Source organism: Onychostoma macrolepis, chromosome 23, assembly GCF_012432095.1.
Source record: "Onychostoma macrolepis isolate SWU-2019 chromosome 23, ASM1243209v1, whole genome shotgun sequence".
Lineage (NCBI taxonomy): Eukaryota > Metazoa > Chordata > Actinopteri > Cypriniformes > Cyprinidae > Onychostoma > Onychostoma macrolepis.
The window spans coordinates 28,922,412-28,937,580 of NC_081177.1; the positions used below are offsets into that span (position 1 = coordinate 28,922,412).

Below are 15,169 nucleotides of genomic sequence, written 5' to 3' on the forward strand. Positions count from 1 at the left end.
CAGAAGAAGTGGGACACAGCTGATACAGGAAGATTTTATTATAAAATTAATTCATCAGTTAAAGAAGTATACAGTTTTGGAAGATGTAGGAAAGATGAGGTGATTTTAAATAGATTACAGTTTGGACACACAGGACTAAATGCATCACTATACAAAATATAAACTTATTACAGGTAAATGTGCTTTTTGTGGGGTAATAAACCGTTGAACAGGTAATAGGCTACTAAAATGTCTGAAATATAATAAGGTAATAATAAAAGATAATAATAAAGAAAAAAGAAGATAAATTGGAAAAGGATTAAAAGAGGGTATTAATCAAAGAATAGTAATGGGAGATTAGAAACAGGATTAAACAAAGGAATTTGAATAGAGAAATAAATAAATAACTCAAAGGAATAGGGGAACAGCTTGGGTGAACCCGAAATAAAACTAACATTAAAGTGAAATAAAATATGAATAGAAACGGGACTGTCATCCATATATGAATACCGTAAAGGCATTTTAGACGTAGCACTTTTAAACAAGTATAGGTAAAGGACTCTTATTTTGTCGCGATAATGCTGCTAAAGGGTTAGTCGCCATTAAACAACAAGAAGAAGACGACGACTCTTATTTTAGAAGGGACGCTCTAGATCGAAGAACTTCCGGTTGACAAACGGACAAAAGCCTGTTGCGGCTGATTTCAGTGCTGGAGATAATCTGCTGCTGCTGAGCTCGAGCGAAATCAAGATGCCTCGTGTGTATATCGGCAGGCTGAGCTATCATGTCCGCGAGAAAGACATCCAGCGGTTCTTCGGCGGCTACGGGAAGCTTCTGGAGGTCGATCTGAAAAACGGGTGAGTTCATTCGTCTGCGCGCGACAAAATAATAAAGCGCGGCACGAGGAAGCTAACGCTAGAATCAGCGCGCGGCGAAACCGCCATTAAACCCATCCGCGATGCTAGACGTCTGTTTGGTGTTCAGCTGCAACTTTTACTCAAATTTAGGTTAGTGTTAAGTCTAAACGTTGTTGTTGTTGTTTTTTTTTTGCAAGTTATATAATAATAGACAAAATGAAAAGCCACTTTTAAAACGAATGCGAGTTTGTTTGTTATCGGTGGTTGATTATGAGGTGATGCTGAGCAATATTCGGCGGGAAATGTTTTGTTTGGGTTGCTGGTTGAAGCAGGTGATTGTTGCAGAGAGAGTCTGATGCTCTCGCCACGTTTACGGCTGAAGCGCCTCCATTTTCTCGACCCTTAAACCGAAGCAGCGGCTGGAGCTGAGATGGGCGGAGCACGCGCGCTACAACTACTATAACGCGTTCACTTATTAATGCTCTGTTAGTTATGTTTCCACGTTATAATTATCACTGCCTTTCGTGTAAAATTCTCACTCACACTTCACGTGGTATCTTGGCTTCAGAAAGCCAACGTGCTGTTCTTTGATTTTCACTTACTCTTTTGAAACTTGACATTTCTGATTCATTCTACTGCTTTAAGCCTCTGTTTTTCTAGTGAAGCCTAACAGCTTTGGACTTGCTAACTACATGCTGAACCATACTAACTAATCCGGGCCATACACTAGTAAAGAACTAAAACATGTTAGCTAAAAATCCCTGGCAGGCACAATAAGACACCCTAGTAACCACATCTGACAGATGTCATGGCCTTGGCTTATAAAGCTTATTAAAACCGCTTATAACAATTCAAACTAGAAACCTTAAAGGTTGTTTTTTTTTTTTTTAAACTACAAACTTTCTCAAGCCAGTATCAGAGTTTTTGACAAACCTTTTTAGGTCGTTACTTTCGTTCCTGGTCTGGTTGTAATTACAGTTAATCACGTTCATTATGCAATTTAAGATAATTACTGCACCATATTTTCATTTGTATCTCAGTTGCTGTTGCATCAATTTAGTAAATTTGCAAGTTTATACTTTGTGTACTGAGTGTCTTCAATTACAAGCTGAGGCTTGACTTTGTCTCAGAAGGATTTAGAGAACTGAAAGTGTAAAAACCCATGCAATGCAAATACATTGTGAAAAAACATGAATTTTCTTCACAGTGGATCTTCAAAAGTAGATCTGATCTGATTAAGAATAGGCACTTGTAATGCTTTCAGCAACATTATCAAATGACCAACACTTGAGAAGTGGAGAGCCTAAGATCATGAGTCTCCTCCAGGAGCAGCTTTAATCTATGACACACGGGCATGTTGGGGTTCAATAACTTTTGGATTTAACCCCATTACATTTGTACACTGCTCTGTGATTCCTGGCCTAATCAGTGCTGTGCTTGTAGGTACGGCTTTGTTGAGTTTGAGGACACCCGTGATGCTGATGACGCCGTCTATGAGCTGAACGGTAAAGAGCTGTGTGGAGAGCGGGTCATGGTGGAGCACGCCAGGGGTCCGCGCCGGGACCGGGACAGCTATGGAGGGGGCTATCATGGTGGTGGAGGAGGAGGAGGAGGTGGAGGAGGAGGAGGAGGAGGAGGTGGTGGTGGTGGAGGAGGTGGTGGAGGAGGAGGAGGACGCAGTAAGTAATGCATTGCATTGAGTACTTGTTTTTAAATTTCTGTAAATCAGATCATTTTTAAGAGGATATTATGAGTGTAAGCAAGCATGTAACAACTTGCTACCCAATTTTATGTTCCTCCAGGTGTAATGTTGCTTACAAGTGGTTTTTTTTTTTTTTTTTTTTTTCCTCTTCTCTATCTCTTTTGCTGTTAATTCAAGCAATTTTTGATTTATCAAAACATCATGCTGGCAGAAACACCTTTCAACTGCTGATGAAAATGCTCTTAAAAAGCAAAGATGTTTTGTTTCCTCTTCCTTTCTTCATTTTTAGTAAAGAAAGCCAAATCTGCTGCACAGCTTTCTGGATTCCTTATGTCTTCGTTACGATGTTCATATAATGCTAGTGAAATGTTAAAAATGAACATTAAGCCTTTAGCCCAGTCATATCGGTGCAAGTCATTGCCAGTTCTTTCTCAAGTGTTTTTTCACACTTTAGTTTCACTAATGACTTGAAACATGTTACTTTTTAGCTTACATGCTTCTACAGTTCTTTTTTTGTTGTTTTTTTTGAGAGGGTGTTTTATATTAGGGCTGGGCGATTATATCGAACACGATGATCATGTGCATCTCGTCAGTAAAGCCGGTTCCGTGATTAGCATTAAATCTCCATCACCTGCTTTCAAATGGAGCGGCATTTAATACACAGAGCCGTAGATCACTGACAAGCTATGCAATATCACAGATGGATCACCTTCGATAATGAACGTGATATTGCATAGCTTGTCAGTGAACTACGGCTCTGTGTATTAAATGCCGCTCCATTTGAAAGCAGGTGATGGCGATTTACCACTAATCACGGAACTGGCTTTACTGACGAGATGCGCATGATCATCGTGTTTGATATCACCCAGCCCTATTTTATGATCGTGTTTCTTTTCCCAATATACCATTTCTTTTGTTTTTGAGTTTAAGCTTGTGTTCTAGCCCAGTGGAAAGTAAGCATCAACGTCCATGTTTAAATCTAATTTTATTTCCAATTTGATTTTCACAATAACAAAGTCCTTGATTGTTTCAATTTGAAAGAGTCCAGTGGGGGCTGAGGCTGAGTCCAAGTGTCGTTGTGGCTAAGATGACTACCTGACCGGTTTGGCCTTGGCCTCTTCACCTTACAATGTGTGTGTGACCTTTGCCCCTTGATGCTTTGGCTGACCTAACCGGAAGCCAAGATGACAGCAGCCTTTTGCCAATAGACCAGGGGTGATGGTGAGGAATGACACTAGTTATTGCTATGTTGTCCATATGGAAAGCCTCTATCCAGGATGTAATAGAAATACCTAAAATGGAGACATTGGGTTACACTAGCATTTCTGTACGGGCAAGTCAAGATGTTCAAGCGAAGGATTTGTGAGCCTAAATAGTAAAACATTTAAATGTTTCATGCTGCCTATCGAAATATCATTTTTGCCCTGAAAGGCCAGAATGGTCTTGTCAGCCTTATTTGTGTCTTATCAGTTTCTCTTTTATCCAAATAGTAATGCCTTTTCTGGGAGGCAGCAAACTGCTCTTGAGTCTGAACAGGTTGGCAATAAGCAACAGAGGGCAAATATATGACTTGTATCTTCTCTTAGGTTCTAATGTTAAGACAATGGCGCTTGTCTTTCCCTGATTTCTCTGTCGTAAGAAGATCTTTTTATGTTCCCTTCCCTTTTCTTATAAAGGTGGTTACAGCAGCAGGAGTCGCACCGGAAGGGACAAGTATGGCCCTCCTGTTCGCACCGAGTACCGCCTCATTGTGGAGAATCTGTCTAGTCGCTGCAGTTGGCAAGACCTCAAGGTAACGGTTGCTGAATTTCGGTTTGTTTAAAAAAAATAAAATAAAATAAAAATCTTCTCTCAGCATCGCCATTTATGACTGAAAAAGTACCTTGCCATCGCCAGCAGTGTTGTGCTCAGAGGTGAAGTTTGGGTTCCCTTTGCAGGATTTTATGCGACAGGCAGGTGAGGTGACCTATGCAGATGCCCATAAGGAGCGTGCCAATGAGGGAGTCATTGAGTTCCGCTCTTACTCTGACATGCAGAGAGCTCTGGACAAACTGGATGGAACAGACATCAATGGCAGGAAGATTCGTCTGGTTGAAGACAAGCAGCGCCGGCGGCGCTCCTACTCTGGTAGCCGGTCTCGGTGAGTGTTAACTTATCACCAACAAGTGCAAAACACCAGTTTCCTGGTAGTGTCGTGCCCCTAAATTGGCTTGGATTTTGACTTAATATTCAAGACATTTCAAATCTTATAGGATTGGGATCTTGCTGGGCAATTTTCACCTCTGGTGTGCCACAAGGTTCTATCCTGGGTCATATTTAATTGCTTCAATGTTTAAAGGCTGTTTTCAAACACTCCCATCTTTGTTTGGACAAACAGTCCAATGCCAAACTGAATGCTCAAGAGCGCTGCTCTGATCAGAGCCTCGGTGTTCATGTTTACAGTTGACTTTGCATATTAGGCTGGGATAGAAGTATGTTCAACAAAAAAAAATATATATATATTTTTTTTTTTTTTCCCCAGTTCTCGTAGCCGGCGTCGTTCTCGTAGTAGGAGTCGCCGTAGCAGCCATTCTCGGAGCAACTCAAGATCTCGCTCAAGGTATTAAAATAACAAAAATTGATTGAATGTAAATATGTCTGTTTGTATCTCTTCTTTCAGCTGCTGTTTGTCTCTTGTAGGTCTCGCTCTCGCCGACACCGCTCCCGTTCCAGGTCGGGAAACAGGTCTCGCTCCAAATCCCCATCAAGCAAGTCTCACTCACGCAACCGTAAATCTCGTTCTCGCTCCCGCACACACAAATCTCGCAGTCGATCAACCAGTCGCAAGTCTCGCTCCCGCTCGGATGAGCGCAAGTCCCGCTCTAAGAGCACTTCTAAAGTGAAGTCGGATCGTGGACGCTCCAAGGAGAAATCGGTCAGCAAGAAATCCAGAAGTAGATCTGCTTCACCGATGGAGAATGGCGACGGAGGTCGTGCCAAGTCTGCTTCTCGCTCTCCATCACCTCAGGCTGAGAAGAGCCAATACAAGTCTCCAGATAAGCATTCACGCTCTCGCTCGAAGTCTGGCTCGCGCTCTAAATCCCGCTCCCGTTCCAGATCTGCATCCCAAGATTAGTATTAAGTGTGGTCTGATTTTTGTTTTGGGTTTTTTCCCCCACCTCCTTACGAGTCCAGTTGTCCAGGATAGTTTTCTAATGGTCATGATGGGATCTAGGTCCAAGGCATTTGTTTTGTTTTATTTTACTCTTCTATAGTAAAAATGAATCACCGCTTTGATATTTTATATTCATAACAATAGCATGGAAATAAGTGATTTAATTTAGTGTGCTGCATGTCAGTCCTTTTTATAAACCATGATCCTATGTGCTGTGTGTGGCTGGAAGAGGCTTCTTGGCAAGGAAACGAAAAGTCACTGCATCTAGTGGCTTGTAAAACTATTATCGGAAAAATCTAGGCTTCAGTTTCTTCATGTAATAGTTCATTGAAAGCTGTCTGATTTTGTTTTATTAAAATCCAGTCTATTTATTTTATTGTTGTGTGTTCTATTTAATGCCTTTTTCACCAAAAATCATTGATTTGTAAAGAGCTATACTTTTTTTTTTTTTTCTTCCTTAGCAGATAAAAGTGGTACTTTAAGGCCTATTCACACCAACAACTATAATAGTAGCACTTTATTTTACAGTTCTGGGGCCTGTTCTTCATACGTCGCTAACTCTGTTAGCTGGATTTGATTGTTGACGATTTGGCATGATCTTGGATCATTTGGTTCTTCGACGCTGATCCCGGAGTTGCTGTCACAGCAACAGGTCCGTAAGCTTAAACCTGCTCAGGAGCAGCTTATTTCATGTAGACCGGATTAGATTGCATCTTTTTTTAGGTGGAATTGATACTTAAAATCTGTTCCTGCTACAGCTACTTTATTACCCTAAGAGTACCCTACTGATCCAGGGACAATAATTTAAAATAATAATTTGAAAATAACATGATGTTGTGTAGTCTATAATGCAGCCAGTTTTACTCACTGAAAGATTTATTCATGATAAAATAATTACTTTATAATTGCATTGGTGTCTTACACGCATGCTATACAGTTGATCGGAGCCATGCATTAATTTGAGTGGTGACGGTTATTATGGGACTGGCTTGGAGCGCAGGAGATGCAGATATCTGGCCGGATTCACAAAACATTCACAAACTGCCATTTTCTTATTTGTGTATATATTTTAAAAAAGCAGCTCAGTTTTAAAATGGCACTATGGTGGGAATTATTAATCACAAGTAAAATTACTGTATGTTTTAAAAACATCAGTATTACTCTGTTTAATATAAACATGACACATGGTTGAAAAATCAAGAGTTATCGATTGTTTATTATTATCCTGGGCTGTTAAATGTATAAAAATGCACATGATGTGTGGTTGACCTGAATACGTGTCTTGCTGTGTGACGGACGGTGATTTCTGCCTCTTAGGGATCCGGATCATTCGGCTCAGCTCCGCAAACAGATCCGGCTCTTTCTTTAGTAGCTTACCGCTTCTGGCTTTTATAATTCAGACACATTTGTCAATGTTTTGATCTATGTGTTCACAAATGTAATGAAATTATTCAAAGTAATTCAACTAAACCACTTAAAAATCTAAATTACACAATACGTAATATTCAGATTTGTTAAATCGCACTATTTACACACTTCAAATCATTTTGTCATATTTCTATAACTTAACATAAACCTGTATGTTATATTATAACAAACCTTTCCAAAATACCATAATTTTACATAATTTTTGGTGTAAAAACCTAATTTATGTAAAAACATTACAGATTGTTATTGCACAGGTAGGCCTCTATAAAGAGTGCTTGATCTGGGAAACATCTGCGGTGTAAAAACATCTGATAAACGTCTTGGCAGATATTCTAAATCATAAACATCTTAAAGACATTTTCTACACATCTATTTCAGATCTGATAGGAAAGAGACATATTGCAGATGAGCAAATGCAGACACTTACTACTCATACAGCTACTGATGTAGCTGTGCAGTATACTGTTCTTATATTTATATATTTAATCCTTAATCTCTTGTATTTATTAATATTTCATTCACTTTGTATACTGTATATTTGCTACATTTGCACTATACCTATTTTGCACTTTTGGTATATACAGTATAACTGTATAACTTTTCTGAATCATTGTTTACACTTTGTTAAATGTGCACTTTGTATCTACAGCTGCTGGTCATATAATTAGAATATCATCAAAAAGTTGATTTATTTCACTAATTCCATTCAAAAAGTGAAACTTGTATATTATATTCATTCATTACACACAGACTGATATATTTCAAATGTTTATTTCTTACAGCTCATGAAAGTCAAAAATCAGTATCTCAAAATATTAGAATATTTACATTTGAGTTTGAATAAATGACCATCCCTACAGTATAAATTCTGGGTATCTCTTGTTCTTTGAAACCACAATAATGGGGAAGACTGCTGACTTGGCAATGATCCAGAAGACGAACATTGACACCCTCCACAAAGAGGGTAAGTCACAGAAGGTCATTACTGAAAGGTGTGGCTGTTTACAGAGTGCTGTATCAAAGCATATTAAATGCAAAGTTGACTGGAAGGAAGAATTTGGGTAGGAAAAGGCGCACAAGCAACAGGGATGACCGCAAGCTTGAGAATACAGTCAAGCAAAGCCGATTCAAACACTTGTGAGAGCTTCACAAGGAGAGAACTGAAGCTGGAGTCAGTGCATCAAGAGTCACCACGCTCAGGCGTCTTCAGGAAAAGGGCTACCAAGCCACTTCTGAACCAGAGACAACGTCAGAAGCATCTTAACTGGGCTGTGGAGAAAAAGAACTGGACTGTTGCTCAGTGGTCCAAAGTCCTCTTTTCAGATGAAAGTAAATTTTACATTTCATTTGGAAATCAAGGTCCCAGAGTCTGAAGGAAGAGTGGAGGCACAGAATCCATGTTGCTTGAAGTCCAGTGTGAAGTTTCCACAGTCTGTGATGATTTGGGCTGCCATGTCATCTGCTGGTGTTGGTCCACTGTGTTTTCTGATGTCCAGTCAACACAGCCATCTACCAGGAAATTTTAGAGCACTTCATGCTTCCTTCTGTTGACAAGCTTTATGGAGATGCTGATTTCATTTTCCAGCAGGACTTGGCACCTGCCCACACTGCCAAAGGTACCAAAAGCTGGTTCAATGACCATAGTGTTACTGTGCTTGATTGGCCAGCAAACTCGCCTGACCTGAACCCCATAGAGAATCTGTGGGGTATTGTCAAGAGGAAGATGAGAGACACCAGACCCAACAATGCAGATGAGCTGAAGGCCACTATCAGAGCAACCTGGGTTCTCATAACACCTGAGCAGTGCCACAGACTGATCGACTCCATGCCACGCCGCATTGCTGCAGTAATTCAGGCAAAAGGAGCCCCAACTAAGTATTGAGTGCTGTACATGCTCATACTTTTCATTTTCATACTTTTCAGTTGGCCAAGATTTCTAAAAATCCTTTCTTTGTATTGGTCTTAAGTAATATTCTAATATTTTGAGATACTGATTTTTGACTTTCATGAGCTGTAAGCTCTAATCATCAAAATTAAAAGAAATAAACATTTGAAATATATCAGTCTGTGTGTAATGAATGAATATAATATACAAGTTTCACTTTTTGAATGGAATTTGTGAAATAAATCAACTTTTTGATGATATTCTAATTATATGACCAGCACCTGTATGTGTGTACTTTCAATGTGAGAGGAAAAATATCGTTGTACAGCTGTACAATGACAAAAAAAAGCTATTCTACTCTGTGTAACAGTATATGTGCTCGCACTCAGGGTGGTGAACCATCCAAAACACAAACTATTTAACAAATCATACTCAAAATGTAACAAAGTGTGCCATATAACAGATAAAAACTAAATTACAGTCTGCAAAACAGAAGCATCCAACACAGTTGCATCGTTAAATCTAGTAACCCTGAAACATTGTCACATCGTGCACGTGCATCTGTTGATGTGCGTGCGACCTATATATATATATATATACACACACACACACATATATATATATAATCGACAGAATACATTGTTATTTTTAAATGGGAACCATGTTTTTTAGGCAGCAGCAGTCGCTAATGGTGTAGTTTACAGCAGCACGTCTTTTAAAAGGCGACAGTCACGTGATTGTGCGTCAGACTCGGCGTCGCATAGCAGCTCAGTCGCGTGTTTTTATTTCTTATATAATGTATATATATATATATATATATTAAAACCGCAGTTGAACGATGCTCTTAAAATTGAGATGTCATCTTTAGAGAATCTGCATCGAGAGATTTGACAGAAAATCTGACTGATTTACATCCACACATCTGCTTGTGGGAGGTTAGTAGACATGTCTTTGTTTATTATGGTTCTAGTAAACGGTTTAAAGGATATTACTATTACCAAAACCACCAGGGTAACCATAGTCTACAACAAAATGCCACAGTTATTGTGCCTACTGTAAATAATGCATCAATAGCTTTCACAATCTGTTATTCTGTGTAATGTCTTGATTTATTTTTGCATAGACTGTGGTGTTAAAAACCAAATTCCCATAGTTTTACTGTAGTAACAATAGTAGTATATTGTTGTAATGGAGATTTCAGATCACATTTTAATACAATAGTATTTGGTACTTCATTGAATTTGTCTTTTAAATGTATTTTTAGGCTCTGGAAGTGAATAGTCATGACTGGTGGTGAGTATAATGCTTTATATTATTACAGTAAGAATTTCCTATGGGTTTGATTTATGGGTAAAGTAACATCACTTTACTGTTCTACATCAGTTAAACACCGTCATAAATATCAAAACATATTTCACTAGAAGTTGCATATCTCAGGTGATCCGCATGCAGTGTAAATGGTTCCATAATAAAGCTTGTATTTCACGTATTTCCCCGACTGTTTTGCAGAGCGAGTGTTTGTGTTTGTTGATGAAGAGGAGCTGTTCAGCGTGATGAAGGACCTCGACTGTCTCTACTGCAGGATTCCAGTCACTGCGTCTAAACATCACCTCAAAAAGAAACATCTCAGATTCGCTATATATTATAAAGACTCTGGCATTGGTAATTGACCAGTAACTGTTTCTACAATACACACAAATAGTGTTTTACGCCCATTCTCGACTTCAATGTTGTCTGTTCTTGACAGGGAAGTTTTCTATCCCCTGTTATTGTTCTGACGGAGGCCATGGCAGGAGCCACTGGCATTGCCCGATGTGCTCAAAAATATTGCATAGGACACAGAATTACAAAATCCATATAACCAACCACGGTTTGTGTCTATTACAATACATTTCTTATTGAGTGGTCATTTAAGGAAAATTTAATATCAAATCTGTATCGGGGCTGTATAGCTAGTAATTTTTCATTGTTGTGCAATTTGTACATACACACTACACTACCAGTCAAAAATGTACACAGTATACACATGCTTGTCTATATTGTAAACCATGTTTATTTGAGCTCGTCCTTCAATTCTGATCTGTTTCATGTGACTGCAGGTGTTGAGATGACAGACAAATCCACAGGTGAGCAATGGCATTTAATCATTTTTCAATAGCACTCATCCATTGATCAAATCCAACACCACAGCAGCTGACTTAACAGACTGCTTTGTGTGACAGTACCTCGTAAAGATGTAGACACACTTACCATTTTCACAGATGAAATGCAGTAGCTGCAGTAGGAGTACACACAGTCTGGGATTTCTCGTGAGGGCGAAGGATTTCTTCATGCAGATTTCAGTGTTACAACAGAAAACAGTGTTGGGGGCAACGCATTACAAGTAACGCGAGTCACGCAGATTACTTTTTTCAAGTAACTAGCAAAGTAACACATTAATTTTTAATTTACAAGAAAATATCTGAGTTACTTTTTCAAATAAGTCACGCCAGTTATGTTTTTCCCATTGATTGACTGACAGCTCTGCTGTCCCCATGTTGAGAGAAATCAAGAGTAAGATGTTATTGTAGTTCTAGAGTAAATGTGAACATGCATTAATTCATCTCACTTGCAAAAAAAAAAAACAGATTGAGTATTCCTCAAAATGAATAAAATTCAACTCCGAATATGACGCAAACCTGCAATAATTAAATGTTAAATAGCACAAATATCCTTTATGTATTTAATCCCATTTTATTAACCGATGTCTTTGCTGCTGCCCTTCGATGATCCAGTTCAACCATACTAATAAGCAAACATGACTCTAAATAAACATCTGTGCTTCTTTCTTTTTTTTTATTGCTGAAGAGTGTTGAACCTTCTTCTCGTGCGTTCTACTGTACAGACGTGAATTCACTTTTCCTTCAGCCTGAGGTTTATTCATTACACTTTTTGGTATGAAAGGGCTTTTACATTTGCTATAAATAGAACTTCTTATATTAAAAACAAACAATCAAGCCCTGCTCATATTTAAAAAGTAACGTAACACAGTACTTTCCATAAAAAGTAACTAAGTAACGTAATTAGTTACGTTTTTAGGAAGTAACGCAATATTTTAATGCATTACGTTTAAAAGTAACTTTCCCAAACACTGATTGCAAGTGACGTGTGAGCTGTGCCTCATACATCGATAACAAACAGAGGACCTTTTTGCCTCTGAAATTTTGCTAATGCGACTATTCTTTAAGGGTATAATTTTAGACCAGCTTCCAAGGCATCATAATATACACATAATATGCTCCTATTTCCGGCCTGCTTCAGCTCACCTGGCTTGTTGTGTTTGTTTCTAGTGATTCCAGTGAAGAGCCTGATTAGCTGGTTCTGATGTGTTTGATTGAGGTTGTAGCTAAACTCTGCAGGATAGGTTTTGGACACCCCTGACTTTGGATGTGTAACAAATTCTCTGGAGATATATCCAAGAGAATATTAAATCACAAAAAAAAATGGTTTTGGTTCACAGACCAGATGGAGACATCATGGTAGACGACGTTGTATTTGATTGAGTCACATACAGTGGTGGACAGTAACTAGTATTTTTATTTTGGGAAACTTTTATTTTTACTTTTACTACTATTTCATAAGAACATGTTGAAACAGGTTGGAAATTTACAAAATATCTTCATGGAACATGATCTTTACTTAATATCCTAATGATTTTTGGCATAAAAAAAAGGATAATTTTGACTCATACAATGTATTGTTAGCTATTGCTACAAATATACCCGTGCTGCTTATGACTGCTTTTGTGCTCCAGGGTCACAAATATCAGTAGTAATCAAGTGTACGACATGTATTTTTAACAGGAGGATAGAGTATATAAAATTGCTAAATAAATAAACATTCATCAATCAGTACTTTTTACTTTTAATACTTAAGTAGTGCATTAAAAACCAAGTACTTTTGTGCTTTTACCCAAGTGAAATTGAAAAGGAGGAGTACACTTATCGGTTACACTTTATTTTAAGGTGTCCTTGTTACAGTGTAATTATACAGTAGTATTAATTAACTGCATGTACTTACTATACGGTTAGGATTAGGGTCACTTGCATGTAATTAAGTTATTGTTATTATAATAGTAAGTACATGTGTGACAAGGACACCTTAAAATAAAGTGTTACCCACTTATTATTACTGAAATAATATGTACTTGATTTGTGTACTTCGTCCAGCTCTGGTCACACAGTGGCTGATCATTCAGTTTCAGAAATATATCCCAAACTGAGATTCATCTCAAAGTTTTCTCCTCTTCCAGTTGAGCTACAGCCTACAACAGTGCTGCTAGAGAGCCTACGAGCGGACAGCGAAGACAAGACAGCAGGCAAGGCAGCGTGCCAAAAGTGTGGGATCCTCTTTACCACAACCTCAAATTTGAGGCGGCATGAGAGACTACAGCACGGCCAAGACCAACAGCCCATTTTATGCATAGATGCCAAAAATGCAATTTATGTTACGCCCAAATATCTGCACGGACCGAGAGTGCCCATTCATATCCGCAAGTCCTTCACCCTGCAGATTCTGCTGTGTGAGCTGGAGGAGTGCTGGGATTTCATGAAAGCGCAGGCCCAGAGCGGGAATCCTGGGAAGGAATGCCGTCACCTGGTCAGAACGAATCACGCAGGGCACTACGTCCCCCCTCCGCCGCTGTGCGTTAACTCTCTGGAGGAGATGAGCCACAAACACCTCCTGTCCGCATCCGAGAAACACGAGTGCCAGGAGATGAACTCTAGGGCATGCATACAGGGGGTGGATTGTGTGTACCCTATTTTTTGGGGCGAGCATGACCTTTCAGAGAGATGTGTCTTCTTCTCTGTGTACACCGACCTTGAGGACAAATGGTGTCCGTTTGGGAGGACACGCGTCTCGTTTGACACCAAGTCTGTCAACTGGAAGTGTCTGTGTAAGCACAAAAGAAGCCGCTGCGTCCACAAGTGCTTATCTATGTGGTGGTTGTTTCAGGAGCGTCCTGAACTGTTGCACAGTGCCCTAGATGTCCACGCGGAAAGAGTCGACGCGCTTGAGGAAGCGGTCAGGGACGCAGAGGACGTGGTTTAAATGACAGACTCAACATCCCTCAGAGCTTCACTCTCGTTTTCTGTGTCTTCACTCAATAAAAACACTGGACGTAACCTTTATTTTGGCTTGTAATTTGTTAACGGTTGGTTTGCAAAAGCTCATGTGCTGTGCTATGTCTGCAGTGTTGAGGTAAAGTCATTACAATTAAACCCTAGTTATGTATTCAGATGACTTTTTTCAAGTAACTAGTCAATAACACATTACTTTTACATTTACGATGAAATATTGAATTTACCTTTTTCCATTTTAGTCACTGGCAGCTCTCCTGAAATTGCCTTCCTTCAGCCTGAGGCAAAATGTGTGTTCTTATGCATTTAAAGCCAAATGTAATGCATATTAAGTCCAATAACAAAGTTGATTCCTCTTTGTGGGGAAGTTTCACTTCAGGCTTTGCATTGCACTGTAATGTGACGTGATTGTGTGCTGACACACATATCTAACAACACAAGACCCAAATACTGATGCACTGATGTTCAGTGACTATAAATTCCCTCATGGCTTTGACTGGTTTAATGAGAATTTAACTAAGTTTACACAGTTATGTCCAGTACTCTGATTTTTTTTAAATGCATCTTTATCTATGTTTGAACAGCAACGTCTGAATTACATAATAATAAAGAAATCAAAGATATATTGGCTTATAGGATGCCAAAGCGTGATGCATAACATATTTCAAGTCGGAAAGAGCTTTATTTCCAAGTAGGCTATGTTTACACACAAACAATCTGTCTTGCATACATAGGCATTATAACACATGAGAAAAAAAAAACCAGAAAATTAAATAATGCATTATATACAGAAGTAGAAATATAGAATATAGTTGTTTAAATGTATTCTGGTTCACCTCCACATTCATGTTCAGGTGAATTCAAAGGCAGGATCGGAAATGAACTTCAGATAAAAGAGAACTAATGTCAATTCAGCTTCATTTAAAAATGACATTTCCATTCCCCGATAAAAAATGATGACTGTCACATGCCAAAGCCTCAGCTGAATGTGGACAGTGCAGTTTATTTATTCGTTTGTTTTTATTTACTCGTTTGCTCCAGTGT

The 15,169-nt window shown here is 38.8% G+C and overlaps 2 protein-coding genes across 2 annotated transcripts; both read left to right on the forward strand.

The window, feature by feature from the left end:
• Positions 1 to 634: 634 nt before the first annotated feature.
• Positions 635 to 6,063, forward strand: srsf6a (serine and arginine rich splicing factor 6a). The gene is made up of 6 exons (XM_058763577.1): positions 635 to 836; positions 2,280 to 2,515; positions 4,215 to 4,330; positions 4,476 to 4,678; positions 5,060 to 5,137; positions 5,218 to 6,063. Exons 1-6 carry the CDS (start codon positions 730 to 732, stop codon positions 5,651 to 5,653), a joined length of 1,176 nt encoding a protein of 391 aa, XP_058619560.1. The 5' UTR covers positions 635 to 729; the 3' UTR covers positions 5,654 to 6,063.
• Positions 6,064 to 6,183: 120 nt separating this feature from the next.
• Positions 6,184 to 14,170, forward strand: si:ch211-10d23.5 (uncharacterized protein LOC556599 homolog). Its single transcript, XM_058763578.1, has 7 exons — positions 6,184 to 6,344; positions 9,874 to 9,940; positions 10,270 to 10,298; positions 10,515 to 10,667; positions 10,753 to 10,875; positions 11,105 to 11,131; positions 13,297 to 14,170. The coding sequence occupies exons 3-7, from the start codon at positions 10,289 to 10,291 to the stop codon at positions 14,094 to 14,096; spliced, it is 1,113 nt and encodes a 370-aa protein (XP_058619561.1). The 5' UTR covers positions 6,184 to 6,344; positions 9,874 to 9,940; positions 10,270 to 10,288; the 3' UTR covers positions 14,097 to 14,170.
• The last annotated feature ends 999 nt before the right edge of the window (positions 14,171 to 15,169 follow it).